Source organism: Rhincodon typus, chromosome 7 (genome assembly GCF_021869965.1).
Source record: "Rhincodon typus isolate 14 chromosome 7, sRhiTyp1.1, whole genome shotgun sequence".
Taxonomy (NCBI): Eukaryota; Metazoa; Chordata; class Chondrichthyes; order Orectolobiformes; family Rhincodontidae; genus Rhincodon; species Rhincodon typus.
In genome coordinates, this window is record NC_063338.1 from 11,993,760 (window position 1) to 12,017,996 (window position 24,237).

General features: G+C 40.9%; 1 protein-coding gene across 3 annotated transcripts in view; it reads left to right on the top strand.

The window, feature by feature from the left end:
* The window catches only part of ccnyl1 (cyclin Y-like 1), a 61,121-nt gene that overhangs the window by 6,426 nt on the left and 30,458 nt on the right, over positions 1 to 24,237 (top strand). For 2 of the 3 annotated variants that reach the window (XM_048599549.1, XM_048599550.1), the window contains exons 2-3: positions 11,731 to 11,805; positions 19,738 to 19,772. In XM_048599549.1, the coding sequence (XP_048455506.1) occupies positions 11,731 to 11,805; positions 19,738 to 19,772 (110 nt within the window). Of the gene's footprint in view, positions 1 to 11,730; positions 11,806 to 13,376; positions 13,467 to 19,737; positions 19,773 to 24,237 lie in introns of those variants that run through there. The other variant, XM_048599551.1, reaches the window with a different exon arrangement.

Below are 24,237 nucleotides of genomic sequence, written 5' to 3' on the forward strand. Positions count from 1 at the left end.
TTCTGATGAAGTCCTTACATGTGGTTCAAGACCATATTATTCCTTTCTGGTAGGAAACCAGGTGCCCAGGGAAATAAGGACAAGAATAAAAGACAGAATGGGAAATAAGAAAGGTGAAAGACAGAGAATTCAAGGGTAAGAATCGAGCAAGGCCACAGTGAATGGGACTTAGAATGCTAAAAAGATGAGCCTTAAGGCCTTGTGTATTAACATGTGTAGCTAAGCAGTAAAATGGATGAGTTAGTCACATGAATAGATCTAACTGCGTATGATTAATTGGGAATTAGAGATGTGGCTGCAGGGTGACAAGGAATGGGAACTCAATATCCATGGGTTTTCAATTTTTAAAAAACAGAAGAAAAGGACTGCTGATTTAAGAGGAAATTAATGTAATTGTGAGGGAGGCTATTAGCGCTGGTGAATAGAATCTGTATGGCTGAGCTTAAAAACACCAAGGAGCAGAAAATGTTAATAAAGGTATGCAGATCCCAATTGTAACAATATTGGGGAAGGCATTAAAAAGAAAATTAGGGATGCATGTTATTATGGGTGACTTCAATCTGCATATATACTGGGCAAGTCAAATCCATAGCAATACTGTCGAGAGAGAATTCTTGGTGTGTACATGGGATAGTTTTATGAATCGTTATGTTGAGGAACCAACTTTTAAAAAAAAAAGGCCATCCCTGAAATGCTATTGTGTAATGAGGAAGAAATAATTGACAATCTAGTTGTGCATATGGATCTTTAAGGAAGTGTGACCACCATAACATTGAATTCGTCATTAAGATGAGGAGTGGCATAGTTGTTTCGGAGACTGGGGTCCTGAGTTTAAATAAAGGGAATTGTGATGGTGTGAGACATGAACTGGCTGTGATAAACTGGGGAGTGTTACTTAAAGGGATGACAGTAGATAGGCAATGGCAAACATTCAAAGTGTGCATGGACAAACTGCAAAAATTATTCATTCCAGTCTAGCATAAAAACAAAACAGGGATCATGGCTAACAAAAGAAATTAGTGGCAAAATTAAATCCAGGGAAGAGGAATTCAAATTGGCCAAAAAAGTAACAGACCTGAGAATTAGGAATAGTTTAGATTCTAGCAAAGGGAGCCAAAAAGATTGATTAAGAGAAGGAAAATAGAATATAAGAGTAAGCTTGCCGGGAATGTACATAACTGATGTAAAAGCTTCTATAGGTACGTTAAGAGAAGAAGAATAATAAAGACAAATATAGGTCCCCTATAGTCAGAATCAGGGATTTTATAATGGGGAACAAAGATTGCAGACCAATTAAGTACATGGTTTAGTCCTTCCTTCGCAAAGGAAGACATCTCAGAAATATGGGGAATACAGGGTCTAATAGGAAGGAGGAATTGCAAGAAATTAATATTAGTAGGGAAATGGTATTGGGGAAACTAACAGGTTTAAAAGCAGATAAACTCACAGTGCTTGATAACCTTCATCATAGAGTACTTCAGGATGTGACAGAATCAGATAGTCAGCGTGGATTTGTGAAGGGGAAGTTGTGCTTGACAAATCTGCTAGAATCTTTTTAATGATCTAACTAGTAAAGTGGAAAAGGAGGAGCTAGTATATATGGTTCATTTGGATTTTCAGAAGGCTTTTGATAATATCCCACATAAGAGATTAGCATGCAAATTAAAGCATTTGGGCCTCGAGGCTGTGTTCTAAATAGATTGAGAACTGGTTGGAAAACAGGAAGCAAAGAATAGGAATAAATAGATCTTTTTAAAAGGGTTAGAGCTTGGAATCTAGCTATTCATGATATATATTAATGATTTAGATGAGGAATTTACATGACATGCCACCAAGTTTGCAAATGACACAAAGTTGGGTGGGAGGGTGAGCTGTGAGGAGAAGGCAGAGAAACCTCGGTGCGATTTGGATAAGTTAAGTAAGTGGGCAAACACATGGCAGATGCAGTATACTGTGGATAATTGTGAGGTTATCCACACTGGCAGCAAAAATAGCAGGCAGATTATAATTTGAATGATGAATAAATTGCGGAAGGTACTGCACAATGAGACCTGAGTGTCTTTGTGCACCAGTTGTTGAATAAAAGCATGCAGGTGGATCAGGCATGAAAAAGACAAATGGTACATTGGGCTTCATAGCAAGACGATTCGAGTACAGGAGCAGGGGTGTTTTTCTGCCACTGTACAGAGCCTTGGTAGGACTGTACATAAAGTACTGTGTGTAGTTTTCATCAATTTATTGGAAGATGGGTGTTATGGCTATTGAGGGAGTGCAAAGAAGGTTTACCAGACTGACGTACAGGAAGAGACTAGATTGGTTAAGAATATATTCACTAGAGTTCAGAAGAATGACTTTTATAGAAACCTACAAGATCCTAACAGGAGTGGTTGGGGTAGATGCAGGAAGAATGTTCCTGATGACTGGGAAGTCCAGAACCAGGGGCCACATGTTTAAAGATAAGCACAGGGGAGGCAATGGCCTAGTGGTATTATCGCTGGATTGTCAATCCAGAGACCCAAATAATGTTCTGGGGACCCAGGTTCAAATCCTGCCACTGTAGATGGTGGAATTTGAATTCAATAAATATCTGGAATTAAGAATCTAATGATGACCGTGAATCCATTGTCAATTGTTGGAAAAACCCATCTGGTTCACTAATGTCCTCTAGGGAGGAAACTACTGTCCTTACCTGGTCTGGCCTACATGTGACTCCAGACCCACCACAACGTGGTTGACTTTTAACTGCTGTCTGGGCAATTAGGGATGGGCAATAAATGCTGCCTAGCTAGAGACGCCCTCATCCCATAAGATTTACCTTGTACAACTGTCAGAAAGGATGCAATGGCCTGGGACTCTTTTTGTTTCTTGCAAAAAAGACGGAGAGGTGACCACTAGGAGATATTTAAATCTGTGAAGGAATTCCAGAGGGTAGACATGGAGAGGCTGTTCCTACTTAGCAGGGGCCAAAATCCAATAGGGAGTTCAAGAGAATCTTCGTTATCCAGTGAGTGGTTAGACTGTGGCACTCACTACTGACGTGGCAGGAGAAAGTAACCTAAGAGGAAGGTGGGTATGTACCCAGAAGGCAAAAAGGGATAAAAGGATTACAGATAGGATTAGATGAAGAAAAGTGGAGGAGGCTCTTTTGGAGCATACATGCCAGCATTATCTTGTGAACTGATGGAAGTCTGTGTGGAAATTCTTCTGTTTATTTTCCACTCCGTTTCTTAACAGTAGCTATCTGTATTGTTATAGTAAATAACTGACCAGACTGCAAGGTTGGTTTGTTCAGGATGTTAAAAGTTTTTGTCTTTCGTTGTCTTTGCACCAATGTATCCGGGACTGTCTGAAATAACAATTTATTTAAGAAGGGAGTAACAGCATTTCCTGATGTCTCAATTAGTTAACCAATAGGTAATTACTCGGAATGTATAATTGCTTTAACGTGCAAGTACAGGTGGATAAAGTGGTGCATTGTGCCCAAAAAGAAAAAGCATGGACTTGTAATAAGCTTGTAGTATCCTCCTGTTTTATTTTATCTCACCTTCTCACCTAATCCTCCATTCTTCATGTACCTGTCTATTTTGCTCTTAAATGTATCTACACTATTTACCTCAACTATTTCCTGCAGTAGCGCATTCCACAATCTAACCACTCCCTGGGTAAAGAATTTTCTCCTGAATTCCTTTAATGGTAGTGACCACAGTGAAAGGACTGTCTGCAGGTTTAACTGCCCCATTTAACAAAGTACTTGGAGAGCAGACCGTTTAGATTCGCGAGATTAGTGTGTGGGATGGGAAACATCTATTACAACACTGAGATATTGAAGTTGTTTGTGCTGGAACAGAGCAGACTAAGAATGAATTTAGAGAGGCTGTTTTTCCCAATGGTGGAATTAACGATGAAGAGGTCATTGATGTAAAAATTTTTTGTAATGCCTCCAGAGAGAGATTAGGAAAACATTTTCTTCTGCAGTGAATTGTTAGAGCACAGAATGTTTTCCCATGGGGATTAGGTGATGTGTTATTTTTAAAAGTTGGTAAATATTTTAAGCCCTGGAATGGGAGTACAATAAGATTATTTTTAGATTGCTCTAACATAGACTTGATGGGTCAAGTTATTCCAGGTCTATGTTTTGCTAACTGGTCTCTATTTGGTTAGATGGTCTCAACTGTAGTGGCAGCAGAAATGGGGTGGGATGAGATCTGGAGTGGGATTTGAACCACAAAAATCTGACTCTGTAGCGAGAGCTCTCCTAGCCTGATGCAGAGATTATTCTTCATTTGTGACTTTTGACACTCTCAACCAATTACCCGAAGATTGCATGAAACATTTCTTTATTCTTTTATGGGATGTGTCCCAGCATTTATTGCCTTCTCTACTTGTCCTGGAGAAGATGGTGGTGAGCTGCTGCCTTGAATCTCTGCTGTGCATCATTGCGGAGCCTGACCCCCATCCCAGCTATACATCCACACTTGTGCATTTCAAGGCTTGAAACAATGGCCATGTAAGATTTTCTCTTCTCTTTCTATAACAGGGTACTGGAGCCAATTATAGCGTGCAATCAATGCTGTACTCACTACAGACCATATAACCTGAATCAGAAGTGCTCCCAAACTTTTTTTGATTTGTTCTTTATTATGTAAGTTTTCCAAACCATTAGGGACCCTTTTAACTGTAAGCAATGGTTTAAAATAAAACAAAATAAAGATTTAAACTAGACTGTGTAGTGTCAGAGTTAAAATGGGCCTGATAAGTTCAATAAGGCTGGGAGGCAAGTTAAAATATAGAGAATGGGCAAGGAAATTAGTTTTAGAATTGGTAAGCGATAACCTTGGTACAGGAGCAGTGGTCTAGATGACATTTTGTGCACGAATTTCTTTGATCTAAGATGGAGGAGTGGCAGGGGAAGGCTCAAATCAATGTTATAAGCCCGTTGCTTTGGCTTTCAACTTGATAAATCTGAAAGCTCACTGTTTTTTTAGCTTACTCATGTAGAATTTTCCAGCCCTCTGCTGGGTGTAGCAAACATTTATTCTATCTCACTATTCACAGGTTTTCAATTAAAGTGACTTGAACTCGACTTCACTGAAGTGAGATTGCTACTACTGAGCTATGGCTGACCCCTTAAAGGAATAGGGGATAGTATGCCCTGCAGTCCTGAGTAAGCACAAAGGAGAGAGTTAGCCCCTGCATCCTTGAACCCTTTAATTTTAGTACTGTAATTTGATAGGGCAGTAGGAAGAAACACTCAGGATAAGAGATGGTGTTGCTGGCTTGTGCTGTGGCAAGCAATAATCGGGTGCTTGTGGGAACTTAGTGTGCAGAGCAATGGAAGTCTAGCTGCTTTCATTAGGGGGCCTGGTAGGTCATAAGCTATTGCTTTATCATCTACCAGCTGTTTAGACATTGTCAGATTCTTTAGGAAAAATTGCCTTCCAGGCCTGAAATGTAGAAACACTCCAGTTTGAATCTTATTTGAATTTGGTGGGTAGATATTGTATCAGGAACTTGAATCACATGAATGTATTGATGTTGTATCTTTTTTAAGAACGTATTCACAGGATATTGGCATTGCTGACATCCCATCCCTAAATTGCCCTTGAGCAAATGGTAATGATTTGCCACCTCGAATCACTGATATCTGTTCGGTATAGGTACACCCATAGTGGTGTTAGGGAGGGAGTTCCAGGATTTTGACCCAGTGACAGTGAAGGACCACAATATAGTTCCAGGTCAGAATGATATATGGCGTGGAGGAAAACTCCCAACTGCTGGTGTTCCAATGCATCTGCTGTTCTTGTCCTCCTAGCTGGTAGGGTTCATAGACTTGGAAGGTATTGTTGAAGGAGCCTCAGTGAGTTATTGCAGGACATTTTGTGGATCCAGCAAGCAGAGAGTATTCTGTTACTCTCCTGACTTGTGCCTTGTCGATTGTAAATTGGCTTTGGAGGGAGGCTGTAGAATTCCCAGCCTCTGATCTGTTCTTGTAGCCATAGTATTTATGTGGCTGGTTCAGTGGAGTTTCTGGTCACTGGTGATCCCCAGGCTGTTCGTTGTGGGGAGGTTCAGCATTGACAGTGTGGTCTTGCCTTTAAATGTCAAGGGCAGATGGCTCCTTTCTGTAATTGTTGGTGATGGTTCGACGCTTGAGTGGCATTACTATCGCCCAATTTATTAGCCCAAGACTAAACATTGTGCGGGTTTTGCTGCATTCAGACACAGATAGCTTCAGTATCTGAGGAACTGCAAGTGGTACTGAACACTCGGCAATCTTCAGAAGATATTCCCACTTCTGAACTTTATGATGGAGAGGAAAAAAATAATCACTAATCCAGCAACTGAACATGGTTGTGCCTACCTATGACACTATCCTGAGGAACACTTGTAGCGATGTCCTTGAGCTCCAAGATTGACTTCCAGCAACCATCACCACAACCATCATCCTTTGTGTTGATTATGCATCAAGCAGTGGCAGGTTTTGCCCTGATTCCCATTTACTTTGGTTTTATTAGGAATTCTTGATACTACACTGGATTAAGTGTTACCTTGATGTCAAAAACGGTTACTCTCACCTCCCCTTTGGAGTTCATCTCTTTTGTCTATGGTTGGACCATGCCGATAATGAAATCTGGAGCTGAATGGTCCTGGTGGAATCCAAGTTGAGCCTTGGTGAACCAGTTATTGTGCTGTTGGAAAGCTCTGTCACTGGATACTTTCCATTGCTTCATTCGTAATTGAGAGCAGACGGATGGGTCATTAGTTGACCAGATTGGATTTGCCCTTTTTAGTGGACTGGACAAGTTCCCACACTGTCATATTAATTCCATTGTAGCTGTTCAGGAACAGCTTGGCGAAGGAAATCCTGAGCCATGGAGCAAAGTCATTCAGCAATGCAGTTGTCAGTGCCCATTGCCTTTTTATTATCCAGTGCCTTTAGCTGTTTTTTGAAATCAAGAGATGTGAATTGAATTGGCTGCAGATTGGCATCTGTGACACTGGGGACCTCCGGAAGAGGCCGAGATGGTTCACCTACTCATCACTCCTAACTGAGGAAGGTTGCAAATGCTTCAGCCTTGTCTTTCGCCATTGCTGAGGTTGGGGATGTTTTTGAAGCTTCCAATTTCAGGTTGTAAAACTTATATGGTCACATGTTGTAAAGGATTCTACTGGAGCATCGGCGCATACCATCATTAAGTAGAATTATACCATAAATACTTGTTGAATGACTGTGATGTTGAAGTAAAAGATGAAGTGTGCCTTCTTGGTGACACCGGACCAGCATTACTTGGTAAATTAAAATACTCCGACTCTCAAGTGGGAAAATAAATTGCTTTGATTTATTTGTTTATGAAGCTAAAGTTTTTAACTGCTTGTGCATCCCTACTTTTTACCGATGCACCAATGGTGGGTATGCCTTAGCCTGGCACCAAGGTCTGAATTTCCTCTCAGCCTTTCCAACTCTGTTTCTTGGCTATTTCCCACCTTACGTAGGACTGTTGAAATGTTGATTGATCATCCTTTTCTTTTGATTTGGTAGTTCAGGTACTTACCTTTCTGCCACCAGCTCTCTCCAAATAACCTGTCTAGAGACCAGCACTGACATTCTTTGGCTTGTCTGAACCCGTAGCTGAGTTCTACCGAGGGTATGAATGGCTAGAGTGGAGCTCAAATCCGGGGGCCTTTCAGTTCAGAGGCTGGAGCTGTATCACCTGTACCACTCCGGGCTCCTGAACCTCTCCAAATCTATCTCCTTTTAAGTTGCTCCTTAAAATCTAAAACCGATGACTAAACATTTGAACTGTCCCAGTACCTCCTCACGTAGTGTGTTAACTGTTGATAATGCTGCTGTGAAGTGCCTGGTGTGTTTTGTGATATTAAAATTGCTGCATCGAGCAAGTTGATATTGTAAATTGATGTAACTACATGAATTGGATTCTGCTTGAAGTCATTGCAGTGGAGCTGTGCTGGGGAAAATCTCAGATGATGTTTAACATGTTCTGTTAAGTTGGGAAGGTGAGTGGGTTGTCTAATGAGCACAGGTTGGGCTTGTTTCAACTTAAATCTAGAATGGTGAGGGGTGACTTAATTGAAGTATATAAGATGCTGAAAGGCCTTGACAAGTTGGACGTGAAAAGGATGTTTTCTCTTGTCAGCCATAACTAGGGGGCACTGATTTTTAAAATCGGGGGTCATCCTTTTAGGGCAGATGAGGACAACTTTATTTCTCTCAGAGGGTTGTGTGTCTTCAGAGCTGTCTGCCTCGGAGGCAGAGGTGGGTTGCCACTGAATATATTTAAGGCTGAGTTAGATACTTGTTCAGCAGGCATCAAAGATGATCAGGGATAGATGTGAATGCAGAATTTAAAGCATATCGTATTGAATGGTGGAGCAGGCTCAAGGGGCAAAATAGTCTGTTTCTGCTTTAAGTGTTCGTATTCATAATGTGATTGCTCCATATCTCTTTACAACAAAATACTAATCTTAGTTATATCATCAAGAATGGTCCATTCCTCATCACCATTGCAGACAGCAGAAACTTTGAAGAGTCATCTTGAAGTATAGTTTGGGTTTCTGTTAAGCCTGTTTTTAAAACTGCGTTTGTTGTTTGTGTTTTGGGGTCTTAATCAGCTTATGATTTTGAACATGTCATATTTCCCCAATAAACATTTTGATACTGAGATAGTCTCCCTTCATTAATTACTCTGATCATCCACTATTTTATCATAGTGGTGTGTAGCTCCAATGTTTTTTTTGAAACCCAATCAAAATTCCCAAATTGAGAGAAAAGTAACATCTCTTGGAATGTTCAATGTTTTACATGATTCAAGTGGATATAGTTTTAAAAACTTCTCTCTTTCACTCTTTATTAAAATTAGAATGTGATCGCCTTCAGAAGGCTGATTACCTACTCCTCATTAGAAAGGCTGCAAGTAATTTAAGCAGATTTAAAAGTACCATTTTCAGTAACTTGAGTCTAGTGAAATCAATGATGGTATCCCACTGTAGAAGTGACATGCATGTGCTATACTTTGTATGTGATGAAGTCAAAATGATGTTTTGTCTTTTGAGCTGGAATATTTGAATTTTGATCTTTGTGGTTAATTCATTGACTTTTAATTTACAGCTTGTACTTTAGGTCAGATCAAGTCAATCCATTAGGTCATTGCGAAAACCTGTTCTATGATCCACCCCATCTCTGTAATCTCCAGCAACAACACTCAGAAATGTGTGTTTCTCTAATTCTGGCCTCTTGAGCCTCCCTGATTTAAACATTCCACCATTACGTGGCTGTGCCTTCAGTTCCCAAGGCTTCCAGCACTGGATTCACTCACTACACCTCCCCAAATCTTGACCCAGTTTTCCTCCTTTATGACACTCTTTAAAACCAGCTCTTTCACCAAGCTTCTGGTCATCTGACAAAATATTTCCTTATGTAGTTTTGCATCAAACGGTATTTCATTAATGCCCCTTCCTTTGAACAAACCACCTCGGGATATTGTATCCTGTTGTTGTTAAATGTGTACAGTAGTCACGTACAAATCAGTCACTTAAGTAGCAGTATGGACTTGCTCACAGAATTGTTACAATGCGGAAGAATGCCATTCAGTCCATTATGTCTGCACTGGCCGTCTGAGGCTAAAAGGTCTACATCTGTTCCTAATTGTGTTTTGTGGCTGGCGGGCAAAATCATATATTTCCTCTTTAGTATGTGGTTAGATGATTACCAGATGGGAATGGTTGTTTTCTCCTATTTTCAAATTGTGCCTATGCATTTAAAAATCCATTGGAGTAGTCCAAATCAGTAGATTGCATGAAATGCTTGACTTGACCATGACAGCATCAAATCCTTTGAAATGTAGTGTTAACTAAATTAAAGAAGGGGCATAGGAAAGAGTCCAGAAGTCCTTCCAAAACTCTTACTGAGTTCTTATAGTGAACCTGTGCTGATGTGGGATGAATCATTGTTACAGGAAAAGAAAGGGAAGAATGTTTAATTTTATCTTGTTAAAAAAGCTTTGTTCGCAAATAAGTTTGCTTGTAACAAATCAGAAACTCATGCTTATACCTATTAGCCAATTATGGATATTGAACATAAAACCCCTACAGTAGGAAACAGGCCTTTCGGCCCAACAAATCCATACTGACCCTTGGAGCATCCCACCCAGACCCATCCCCTTATGACCCACCTAAACTACACATCCCTGAACACTGGGCAATTTAGCATGGCCAATCCACCTAACCTGCACATCTTTGTACTGTGGTAGGAAACCAGAGCACCTGGAGGAAACCCAAGTAGACACGGGGAGAATGTGTAAACCCTACACAGTTGCCCAAGGGTGGAATCGAACTTGGGTCCCTGGCACCGTGAGGCAGCAGTGCTAACCACTGAGCCACTGTGTCGCCCCAACTGATGAATAAACAAAGATAAATGTTTGCCATTTTTGTTTGTGCAGCAGCTCAGATGCTGTTCATGTGTTAATATCTTGAAATAATTAAGAAGTATAGTGTTAGGCTCCAATGTATCCTGATTATTTTAAGTGACTAGTTCTCTGGATAGACGGACCACAAGAAAATTAATAACTTGTGTATCTTAAGGGAAGTAGGTCTGACTTTGGCAAATGCTGTTTCTTTATCGAAAGAAAAGTGATGCCTAGAAATCCTTTAAAGTGACCTGTTAAATCAATGATGAGTGAGTCGAACTCACTTTTCTTCTGCTAAAGTCTAATTGACTTAAAGTTTGCACTAACTAGGGGAGGGGTGGGTGGGGGTGAAAATTTCAATTTTTTTTCTCTGTCATCTCATAAGTATTTTGTGCCCATCAGTCGTTGCTTTGCAATTTCAGCAATGCTACGTATGAATGATTAGTCAAATTATTGCCGTAGCATCCTGTTAGATCTCTGCACAGTCCAGATCTGCCCTCTTGCAGATCCATGTTTTCTAGCCCTGCTTAACCAGAAGCCACTGTAGGTTAGTGAGTGCAGGAGTGAAAGACAAATAGGTCTTTGTGTTAGCAAGAACCTGGACAGCAGAATTTTGGGTGACCTCAGGTTCCCTGAGGTTAGAATTTTGAAGCTTGTTGCAGAGTGTATTGGAATACTTAAGTCTATAGGTAACAAAAGCAGAAATGAGGGTTTCAGCAACAGTTGAGCTAAGGGACAGAGTCAGGATGGTGTTATGAAGGTTAAACGTGGTGGTCTTGGTGATGACATGGTAAACGATTAGCAGCTCATCTTGGCATCAAGTATGACACCATGCTTACAAAAAGTCTGGTTCAGCTTAAGACTGTTGCCAGGGAGCAAGATAAAATTGTTTTCTAGGAAGTAGTATTTTGAAGTGAGGTATGAAAACAATGACTTCAGTCTTCCCAATATTCCTGTGCAACCGATTGGCTGTGGGACACAAAGTGTGACCATTTACTGAGAGCTGTGAGATGGGAGTGTCGGGAGATTGACAGGAAATAAGGCAAGAGAAAAATGTGCGTGGAAATTTACCATTTACAGCACAGAAGCAGATCATTCAGCCTTGTACTATTTGTTTATGCTCCATATGAGTCTCTTCCCACCTCTACTTCATCTAAAAGTATGACATCCTTATTATCGTTACCCCAAGTTTTGGTCTTGTCTACAAGCAGAAATATTTTCTTTAAATTTAGAATTTTGTCAAAGCTGTTCAGTTGTTGTAACATTAGATGCAGTTGTTATCTTTTCCTCTGTCTCCTTTTTCTAGATATGAACTTAGAATCAAACCCATCTGACCACCCAAGAGCCAGCACCATCTTCCTGAGCAAGTCCCAACCAGATGGTGAGTATAGATATATCTCTGAACAGACTGATCAAACATATTATTACACATCTCTGGAGCAGATGGGACTTGAACGCACGCCTCCTGGCCCAGAGGTAGAGACACTGTCACTAAATCGCAAGAAACCTCTTAACAGTAAGTATGTATGAACCACATTAATATCAGGATATCCACGTGTGTCATTTATATAAATGATTTGGATGAGAATATAGAAGGCATGGTTAGTAAGTTTGCGGACGACACCAATTAATGGACAGTGAAGAAGGTTTTCTAAGATTACAAAGGGATCTTTTTCAAATGGGTCAATGGGCTGAAAGATGGCAGACAGAGTTCAATCTGGATAAATGCAAGGTGTTGCATTTTGGCACAACAGTCAAGGGTAGGGATTATACAATTAATGGTACGGCCTTGGGTAGTGTTGTAGAACAGAGGGACCTCGGGGTGCGGCTACACCATTCTTTGAAGTTTCCGTCATATATAGAGAAGGTGATTAAGAAGGCATGCTTGCCTTCACTGCTCAGTCCTTTGAGTATAGGAGTTGGGAAGTCATGTTGAGGTTATGCAAGACGTTGGTGAGGCCTCTTCTGGAATACTGTGTCCAGCTCTGGTCGCCCTGTTATAGGAAGAATGTTATTAAGCTGAAGGGGTTTGAGAAGAGATTTAACAGGCTATTGCTTGGTATGGAAGATTTCAGTTAGAAAGAAAGGCTGGATAGGCTGGGACTTTTTTTCACTGGAGCATAGGAGGTTGAGAGGCAACCTTATAGAAGTTTATAAAATAATGAGGGGTATACATAAAGTTAATGGTAGCTGTCTTTTTACCTAGGATGGGCGATTTCGAGAGTAGGGGGCACATTTTTAAGGCAAGTGGAGAGAGGTTTAAAAATACATGAGGAGCAATTTTTTTACACAGGGTAGTTAGTGTGTGGAATGAACTTCCTGAGGAAGTGGTGGACGTGGATACAATTACAACATTTAAAAGACATTAAAAGGAATAGGAACGATTTGGAGGGATTTGAGTTAGGAGCAGGCAAGTGGGGCTAGTTTGGTTTGGATTATGTTTGGCATGGACTGGTTGGACCAAAGGGTCTGTTTCCGTGCTATGTGACTCTATGACTCTATTGTCCATTATCTAGCAGAGTAATGTTCTGCATTTATTGATATCCAGGGATGCTTCATGGTTGCCATTACAATAGCTCTCTACAGTTTCCACTGTGGAGCAATTATCCTATTCCCAAAAGAAATATATTGTGATTTATTTTCTAACCAGAGAAACTACTATGCATAATACTCATTCACCAACATTAAAACTTCTACATGATAAGAAGCATTACCTTTTAGACTGCTAATTTCCTAAAGATTTCTAACATGCATGAATGAATATGTTGCCTTTAACTCAGTAGTGGGCGGTTTCATTGATCTTCCTTCATCCTTTTCCATGCAGCTCTTTTCCATTGAAGTACTGCACTTCCCAAAATTACTTGGCAAAGGTCGCAGAAGGGGGTTAACCCCTTTGTTCCCTATTGATTGCTGGGATATAATGTGAAGGTTATTTTTGCTTATTTACCTTTAGAGCTGTCTGTCATCCATAAGGATATGACTAGGACCGCAGGTGCCAATATATCAGCAACCTGGGGGTCATGATGACCAACAACTCTGAAGGTAAAGAAATTCTTAAAATTGATATTTTAATAACTCAATCAAATTGAGGGAGTTTTTAATTTTTAAAGGTATTTTTTGAAGCAGATTAGCCCAGGGCAGAGGTCCCTAATCGATTTGTATATATTTTCCAGACTTCATAACTGCCACCATATCTCAACCATCAGATATTTTAAATATTTTCAACACCTGTGTTGCCCAAATATTGTTTAAAATACATAAATTCAAAGCATATTTGTAACTTGCTCAGTGCCTGTAACAGTACTACTCATTATTAATGTGAGGGGCGAGTGTAAGGTGCTAGCCTAAGTCTTATGTAGCTCAGAACATGAGGTTTTGTGCATTCCACATTTGGGTGAACAATACTTTTAAAAATAAGAAAAAGGAGCAGGAGTAGGCGATCTGACTCATCAGGTCTGCTCTGTCACTCAATAAAATCATGGCTGATCTTTTCGTGGACTCAGCTCTACTTACCCAGCACCCCCTCCCAACTCACCATAACCCTTAATTCCTTTACTGTTCAAAAATCTATCTTTGCCGTAAAAACATTCAACAAGGTAGCCTCAACTGCTTCACTGGACAAGGAATTCTATAGATTCACAACCCTTTGGGTGAAGATGTTCCTCCTCAACTCCGTCCTAAGTGTGCACCCCTTTGTTAGCCTTCTGTGCCTACCTCTCCACTAACATCTTACAGTCACAGCTGTTTGTTGCCAGTGACTTCACTATGGGAATGATCTCCATCTGCTATCACTTTGTGCATGCTTTGGGAAGAGTTAAAGTGGCAACTTTAAATAGTTCACTTCCTGAGAGTTGATACCATCTATTTCCACTTGTGCAAAACTGTGACCCCTCTGCCCACAAAACTCTTGCCTGAACCGTTCTTTCAGCTTGACCATTCTGATGCCTTTCTGTCCTCCAAAAAATCCTGTTGGTCAAAAGCAACAAAATCCTTTTCTACCCAAAGTCCAGTTTACCCATTATTGATCTACAGTGGCTGCTGTCCCATGAAATATTAAATTTAAATTACTTGATTTTAACGAATTCCTCATCATCTTGCTGCAGCTTTACAGCATCCTACAAGATGTCCATAGCGTCCTTTAATCCTTTGAATCTGATTCCTTTTTCCTTCAACTACAGCTCTTGTTCTGATTCACCAGCGCTGCATCCTTTTGATGACATTGATTTCACTGGCCCTCTAACCCCTCTTGTGTGACTGCCAGTCTCTGCTCTTTTAAAGGTCCTCACAAACCTGGCATATAAAAATGCTTTTTTTATCATGCCTTATTTGTCTGTTTCTTCATGACTCACACAGCCTTTCCTTGGCGGCTTCCATTGTGAACTCCCATGGGGCATGTTTCTTCACATTACAAGTGATATGTGTACAAAAGCTTTTGCTTAAATATTTTGTTGCATCTTCAGCCGAATCATTCGTGTTTGATTTTCCCTCGCCGCACTCATCTCAACATTGGTCCGTGATGCATCCGTTTATATAAAAAAAAGTGATGTTTCATTCATGGAGTTTCACTTAAATGTTCTGTAGACTTTCTGATTCATTGAGATTGTAAGTTAAACTTTTTTTCAGAGCTGGGAGCTCTGAATTTCTTGCCTAGATTGTTACGATCTGACACTGCAAGGAAACCAGGAGGCCAGTGACTTGACTTGCTTCTCCAGACAAAATGCTGGGTAAATGTAGATGATGTTGTGCAGTAGTGGTTGAGGCAAGTAATATTCCAACCTTTAAAAGACATTTTGGACGGGTACATGGACAGGAAAGGTTTAGAGGGAGATGGACCAAATGCAGGCATGTGGGACTAATTCAATTTAGGAAACCTAGTCAACATGGGTGACTTGGGTTGAAGGGCCTGTTTCTATGATTGCTGGGTTGTTTAGAAGAGGTAGGGATTTCTTTGGAAAACTACGACCTAATCAAGAAACCCAGAGCAAACCGAGGAATTTCTGATGCACAGCTGCTCCCCCAGCACAAACCAGCCACCCATCCCAATGCTGTACCACATGCCCTTGCATTTAGGAAATATCCAGCAGGCAAAGCAAACATATCCACTACAGTTTTTTTTTCTCTTAACAAATCCATGCAGTCACAGAGACGAATTAATGCATTTTAAGAATAATCTACAAGTTTAAATCTGATCTTAAATCCGCTATTAGACAACTTCTGCTTATCCTGCAGTGATATCTCTCATGTCCCAGGGATATTCATACCATAGTTTGGAAGCCATTGGTCTTTGAGGACAGTTTACTTGTAAATTGTGTTTTAAGTTATCCTCCATATTGGATTGTACCTTTGACCAGGCAAATTAATTTATATCTTTAAGATCCATGATGGTTCAGCCCTCCGTATGTTCTAAGTGGACTGATAGCATCACTAAAATGAAAAAATGACTTGCAGTTGCACTATTCCTTTCATAACCTCAATGTTCTGCAAACATTGTGGTACTTTTGAAGAGTGCTTCCTGCTGTAATATTGGAAATGTAGCAGCCAGATTGTAAACTGGATTACACAGACAGAGTTGTGATGCAAATCAGATAATCTGTGATAGTCATGTTCCTTGAAGGCTAAATGTTACCCAGGATATTGTGGTGAACTCCCCTTCTCAACTTCAAAATGGTGTTGAGCAATCTTTTCGGCCCACATGAGGGCGGATGGAACCTTGGTTTGATGTGTCATTCAAAAGTTGGCATCTCCAACAATACAGCAACCCGCCACTTCTGCATTCTGAAGATCTGGTGTTTGTGCAGCTCTGAAAAGCAGTGTTGTCTATTGTTCAGATTTTAAAAAAAATGCTTGTTGTCTTCATGAAAAGTTTAACTTTATTCAGTTTTTAAGTGCATTTTATCAAAGCAATGAAGAATCAAAACAATGCAATGCCTATAGGCGCTAAACCATAGAAACATACAGTCACAGTATAGAAACAGACCCTTCGGTCCAGCCAGTCTATGCCAAACATAATTTCAAACTAAACTAGTCCCATTTGCCTGCTGCTGGCCTATATCCCTCAAAACATCTTTGAAGCTTTTACCCTTCCAAAAGTAATGATTATGGTATCAACACCAGTTTCTATCAGGTACGCTTGGATAGCAAAGCATGCCATCAAGACATGATAGTGGTCCTCAGCTCTATGCCATTCTGCCAATAAATGTTATAAGTGCTTGTCTTCTGCTTTGGTCAGTGGAGGCTGTAAATTGAATGATAGGTGCTGGCAATCGTCTCAGTAAACACACTCATTGATGCTTTAATTTGAAGTAAAATCAAAGTGCTAGAAAAACCCCAAAGGGCAAGGGAGGTTAGAGGTCAAAGGAGTTGGAACAAAAGGCAAAGGAAGTAGTAATCATATAAGAGAGAGAGTGTTAATAGCAGAATAAAAACATGATAAGATACAGACACTGAGACAGAAAATATCAAAATGGAGAACAGTGTTCATGATCTCAAATTATTGAACTAAATGTTGAGTCCAGAAGCTGTAAAGTAACTTATGGGAAATTGAACCACTAGCTTTTGCTGGGCTTCAGTGAAGCAGGTCCAAGATAGAATTGTGAGAATGAGAGCAAATGATGCATTAAAATGTCAGAAGGGAGTTATGCATGTGGATAGAGTGGAGACGTTCCACTAAAGCGGCACCCAGTCTGCGTTTTCTCTCAGCAGAGTGGCAACGGCACTGTGAGCAGCACATCTAATGGACTATATTAAAATAAATACAAGTAAATTGTTAATTCACCTGGATGGAGTTTTTGAGGCCTTGAATGACTAAAAATACAGATGTTATACCTTCTGTGTTTATGGGGGCAAATGGTGTAGGCGGGAGTTAAGATGTTTGGAGTTAGAAGAATTGACCAGGATGTTGCGGAGGGAACAGCCCCTTCATTGATGGGGACAGGAGGAAAGAGTTGTTTCGTGGTGACATCGTGCTGTAAGTCTGTAAAAGTTGGAGAATCATCCTTTAAGTGCAAGACCAGTGGGGTGGAAAGCAGGAATCAGGAGAATCCTACCATAATTTTGAAAGCGAGGGGAAGGGAAAGAGTGATAACAGAAGTGTGTCGGATGTGGCTGAGGGCCTTGTAGAGGAAAAATAGAGCCACTGTCAGGGAAGGTGGTCTATTTGGGAACAGGCATGACAGAGACAGAAAGAAAGCAAATAGAATGTAGTTCTAAAAGGAAAGTGGGTGTAAGGATTTGAGGTATCTGTGGAGTCTGGTTTGTAATAAATATTCATAGACACCTATCCCCTAGAAGTAGAAACTGAGAAGTCAAGGAAGGGAAGGGAAGAATATGAGATGCACCAGGTTAAAGTAAGTGAAAGGTGAAAGTTGGAAGTAAAATGGCTAATTTTTCCAGTTCAAGCTGGACGCAGTCTGGATACATTCTGAATACAGACCCCCTCAAAATATATTAAGAAGGTAGCCTAGACCCTAACGTTTTCTTATTTTAAAGGTAAATGTGAGATGCCGTGTTCCAGATGCAAATCAATTGATCAAACTACTTACTAAGCAAAACACAAATTATTCAAACGCTGTAGTTAAAATACAGCAAAAGAAAGAGGAACTTGGAATAATTTAATCTATTATGCTGTTAAGTTTTCCAATAGCGTTACTTTACTACTGAACAGTAACTTTTCCACTGTAATAACATCCCATAAACACATCCTTGGCAAAAGGCAAATTCAGAAAACCAGTTGTTTCACATGCATTTCTTTTTAACTAGAATCCCTACAGTGTGGAAACAGACCATTCAGCCCAACACATCCACACAGACTCTCCAAAGAGCATCCCACCCAGACTCGCCACAGTATCCCTGAAACCCTAATGTAATGGCTACTCTGCCTAACCTACACAACCCTAAACACTATGGGCACTTTTGCATTGCCAATCCACCTAAACTGCACATCTTTGGGTTGTGGGAGGAAACCAGAGCACCCAGAGGAGACCCACGCAGACACAGGGAGAATGTGCAAACTCCACAAAGACAGCCGCCAGAGGCTAGAATTGAACCCGGGTCCCTGCACTGTGAGGCAGCAGTGTCAACCACTGAGCCACCATGCCACCCTCCAATTCAGGAGGAAAGAACGTGAAAAGACAATTCTGAGAGGGAGTGTAGCAGCCAGGAGAGATTCACTGCTGTCCAATCCTGCTAAGACCACAGCAACAACTGCTGAAAGCTAATCTAAAAATCTCTGGTTCTGTGGGTAGGAGCTTGACCACACCTGTCAAGCTGCTTCCATTGTTCAGCTTTTTAAAAAAAAAAAAAACCCAAGGCTTCACAAGTTGTTTATCTTCTCATAGACTGATCGCCACATGTCCCCCAGTTTCTCTGGAAAAGAAACCAGGACAAAACACACCTCTTAAAGCCACTGTATCATCACAATTCATTGATGTATTGTTGTAGATGAAGCCCGAGTAAGACTGGAACAATAAATGTTTTACACACCGAACAAATAGACTAGCTGTAGCCACATCTTTTATTTGGAGGAAGCAAGACAAGTTAAAGGAGCAATTGTTCCATTAGAGAACTATCTTAACCAAGAGGAGGATAGTAGTGGATGGGGACTGTCTGTACCTTAGTTCAAGGAAGAAGCAGCGAGCCCTCAGATTGTTCTGATGGGATTAGAAGTGTAGAGGAATTGGAAGTCCATGATAGAGGTGGAGGTCAGCACTAGGACCCTGGAAATTGTTATAATGTTGTAGCACGTCTGGAGATTCAAGATTATAGGTTGGGAGAGATTTGATACGGGAGAGAAAATAAGTACAGTAAGGTAAGAACAGGCTGAAATGGTGGTTTATTCCAGGGTCTTTGTCAATTTTGGGAAGGAATTGAGTGGGCTGTTCTGGTTTGGGGGACTATAAAGTAGGAAGCTGCGCAGGGGTGAAATCCAGAGGTGATGAGATAAGTGATAGGCAGGGAACTGACAGCGTGATGTTCAGCAATGGGGTCGTGGCCCAAGCACTGATGACAAGTGCCTGAGAGTAGGTGCTCAACACCTGAATGTAGAAGTCAGTACGGTAGGTGTCACTCTTAACAGCAGTTTTGGTGCCAAGGTCAGGGTCAGATCTGAGAGAATAGAATACAGCAGCTTCAGCAGAAGACGGGTTCGTTGGGTGAGGAGAGTAGAGAAGTCAAGACAGCCAATTGCATGCCAGTAGGGTGGGTGGTTAACCAGAGGGAACGCCACGTTAAAAGTCGAAAGTTTGGCTCAAAAAGTAATAGCCATTTGCGTTAGTTTGCTGACATGTTTTAAATGTATTTCTTTTCTTTTAAACAGTGAGAGAGAAGAGGAAAAGTAACCACATAAATCATGTAAGTGCAATCCTTTTAGATATGCTGTCTATCTGCTCCATCATTGAGGCCACCAAAACTTTTACTAAAGCTTTAGGATTTTATTGTTAAAATTGACAAATGCCATTGTTTAAAATCTTTGTGAAAACACCCAAAGATTAACCTGTCTCTTTGCAGCTCATTTGTTGATCTGTAATGTATCTGTCATTATTTTTGTACTTAACATTTTTTCTTTTTCAATCTAACACTGCTGTTTCATTAACAGACTGCTTCACATGCTCTGTCTCCTGACCCAAATTATCATATCGTTTATGTGATTAATTGAATCTTGCAGTGTATGTTTTCATTCATGCTGTGATATCACTGGAGTGTATACATCTGCATCTCATCATCCTGAGACTCTTGCAAAAATTCTGAATAAGTTGGGGGTTAGTAATTTGAAATGCTTAACTGGCTCAGCACCAGCCCGGACAACATATAGACATATGACAGAATTTTCAGCGCTATCTTATGTTCAATGTATGCATTCGAATTTAGAAGAAATTTCAGTGAAGATCATTTGAAATTAAATTTCTTAAATTATCTGAACTGGGCTGACAGCATGAGCTATTAAATGACGTCAGCTGTGAAATCACAGTCTAGGAAATTAGCATATGACTGCTTACATTTTTGCCACTGAAATTTTATTTGAGGCCTAACTTGTTTGTTTTAACAGTAGCTTAGCAGTTATGCTGAAAGTGAGGTATTTCATAGAAGCACAAATATTCGTTCACTAATTTCCTAGATGCAATTTCATGGGTAACAGTCCTTTTGAATTTACGTTTGCATTTGGACTAGTGCTAGGAAAACTGAGCGGTTCACATTAGGAGATAGTAGGAACTGCCGGTGCTGGAGAATCTGAGATAACAAGGTGTAGAGCTGGATGAACAAAGCAGGCCAAGCAGCATCAGAGGAGCAGGAAAGCTGACGTTTCGGGTCTGGACCCTTCTTCAGAAATGGGGGAGGGGAACGGGACTCTGGAATACATAGAGAGATCCACTGAGGTCTTTCCGGAGGGAGGAAGGTAACTTCTTCAAGGTAGGCATCCATAGAAGAGGCTTCGCAGTGGGATTAAAACTCGCTCAGAGATAGTAGGGATTGCCGATGCTGGAGAATCTAGAGCTGGTCTCTCTATTTATTCCAGAGTCCCCTTCTTCTCCCCCATTTCTGAAGAAGGGTCCAGACCTGAAACATCAGCTTTCCTGCTCCTCTGATGCTGCTTGGCCTGCTGTGTTCATCCAGCTCTACACCTTGTTACCTCAGGTTCACATTAGGAGCCAGGTCTGAGGCAATCCAGACCGAGAGAATTCTTTCCCAAGGTCTGATCCGAGATGTGAAATACAATGTAACTGCCTACTGGGAAACCCAGCATAGTCCATTCTAAAGGCTTTCATTTATATAGCCTGTCACAACTTCAGAATGTCCTAAAGAACTGATAGAGGCATCATGGGTAGCTGCCTGCATCAAAGATCACAGACACAATGCTGCTGTCAATACACCTGCTTGCTGCTCCCTCCTGCTTGCTGCTTCCCTCTCTTCTGCACTCCCTCCTGCCTGAGTGAGAAGGGAATGCGGGGGGGCACAAATAATATCATCAGCACTGGGAGAAACCACGTGTGCTCCAGTGGATGGAGTAGATGCTCAAATATAGGTCCTCTTCAGCCCAAAGAACTACAGTGGGAGAAAATGGTTATGCTGTATAGCCAGGCAATTAGAGAGCCAAATCATTCCCAGTAGCTCTAGGCAGACTATATGCAAATCCAGTTATCAAGCAAAAACTGACTTCTAATTGAACCAGTTAACACTGTTTGGCATCCTTTTGGAACGTTGAACATTGGGTGGAATTGTTCGCTTTGCTGGTGTTACCATAACTCAGGTGTGAAATGTATCCAAGAATGTCTTCTGGATATAAACAGATAATATTTAAAGCTGGAGGTTTCCTTTCTATTTTTTTTTTGCTCCTGTGACAGATGTTTTCTGTTTCACAGCTAATTATGACATCTGCCAGGTTTTGACCTCTTGGATGTGCAGCAAAGGAAACCTGATTTTCACTTGGACTTCTGGATGTTCAGCTGCAGTGTCAGGAAAGCAATTTACAGATCACCATGATTGGGAATGTGCTTTAACCAAAATGTTACAACTAGATGACATGCAGTCTTGGTCCTGCATGCCACCAATTTACATGCACATAGGCTGCAGCAGTTCAAGAATGCCGTTCAACACCATCACCTCAAGGGGAGCTAGGGACCAGCAATAAATGCTGGCCAGCCAGCAATGTCCACAGCCCATGAGTTTTTTTTATATAAAAGCAAATGTGGGAAAACAACTACTCTTCGGCGCTCCAGTGCACTATTGAGTGTGTGCTGCATTGTTAGAGGTGTGATACTTATTAACCCTATATCCTATGTAACTAATACCAAGACATCTTGTCTGTCCTTGATCTTCTTGATACATCTGAAGCTTCGACATGCTTTACCATATCGTCTTCCTCCAGTGTCTTTCCACCAATGTCTAAACTATGGAGCAGCACTCGCCTGGTTCCATTTCCATCTTTTTGATCCTGCACCGTTATCTGCCATGTCCCCGAGGATCTGCCCTGATTCCATCCTACTTTTTCATTTACACGTCTCCCTCAGTGACATTATCCAATAACAACAAAGTTAGTTTCCATGCGTGCACCCAACTTCATATCACCACCACCTTTTCCTATCACTCTGCCATCTCGAACTTATCAGACTGACTGTCTGGTATCCAGTACTGCATGAGCAGGAAGTTTCTTCAGCTGACTTGTTGGGAAGTTATTGTCTTCAATGGCAAAGTATGTTCATGAGCAGTTAATTCCATCTTACTCCCTGGCAGCTGAATGAGGCTTAATCCACCTCTTTTGTAACCTTGCTGTCTGATTTGACTCAGGAGTGAGCATCTTTACCATCTGTCTACTCCATCCCCAAGTGCATGCCACCTCAACTCGCCTGCTGCTGAAACTCTCACCTATGCTTCTGCTACTTGATTATTCTGATACACTGGCCTTCATATTCTACATTATGTAAATACGAATTTATCCAAGACTTTGCTGCCTGCTACCTGCATCCTAACTTGCACCAAATTCTAGTTGCCCGTCACTTCTGTGCTTCCTGACCTACATCAGCCCTGGTTACAAAATGCCTTATTTTTAAATTTCCCATTCTTGTTTCAAATCATTTCATAGGCATACCCCTCCCTATCTATGTTGTGAGAGGTGAGAGGGAGGAAAGAACTTAACAATTACAATCATCAAAGAAAGGGTACTGAGAACATTATTAGAGCTAAACACTGACAGATTTCTCCTTGGGTCTTAAGAGAAGTGGCTGCTTGAGGTAGGAGAAGCATTGGGTTCAATTTACCAAAATTCCAGAAAGGTCCCATCAGATTGGAAAATGATGAATGTAATTCCTCTATTCAAAAAAGGAGGAATAGCAAAAGCAGGAAACCACAAACCAGTTATAGAGTCAGAGTCATACAGTACGGAAATAGACCTTTCAATCTAACGTGTCTGCGCCCACTAGATAGTGAGACGTTACCTGTCCAGTTGGCCCAACATTTCCCATTGGAAAAATGCAGGAAACTGTTAAGGAGATTATAGCAGGGTACTTAGAAAATCTCACTGTAATCAGGCAGAATCAGTGCGGTTTTATTTTAAAGGGACGTTATTTTTGACTAATTTATTAAAGTTCTTTTGAGGAAGTAACAAACCACATGGACAAAGGGGACCCTGCAGATGTAATGTTCTTGGTTTCTAGAAAACATTTGATAAGCTGCCTTATCGGAGGTTAGTCCATAAATTAAGAGCTCCTGGAGTAGGGGTTAAGGTATTAGTATGGATAGAGGATTGGCTAGCTAACAGGAAGCAAGATGTAACTAGTTGAGTGTCACTGTGATCAGTGCTGGCGTGTCAACTAACCTACATCGATGATTTGGATGAAACAAGCAAATGAAGGGGCTTTTAATTATGCTGGTGACACAAAGATAGGGAAAAGAGTAATTTGTGAGGAGAAAATCAGGAGTCTGCAAAGGGATTTGAATAGATTGAATGGACAAAAATTTGTTAAATGGAGTATAATTCACACCGATATGAACTTGTCCACTTTGGCAGGAAGAATAGAAAAGCGCTATTTCAATGGAGAGAGATTGCAGAACTGTGGTAAAGAGGGATCTGGGTGTCCTGGTATGTGAATTAGGAAAAGGTAGTTTCCAAGTGCAGAAAATGATTAGGAAGACAAATAGAAAGTTGTTGGTTATTGAAAGGCAGATAGAATATAAAAGCGGGGAGTCTTTGTGATATGGTGCAAACACATCTGGATGATTGTGTACGGTTTTCGGTCTCCTAATTTGAGAAAGGACTTAATTGCATTAGAAACAGTGCCGAGAACGTTCACTCAACTGATTCTGGGGATGCGGATGGTGTTTT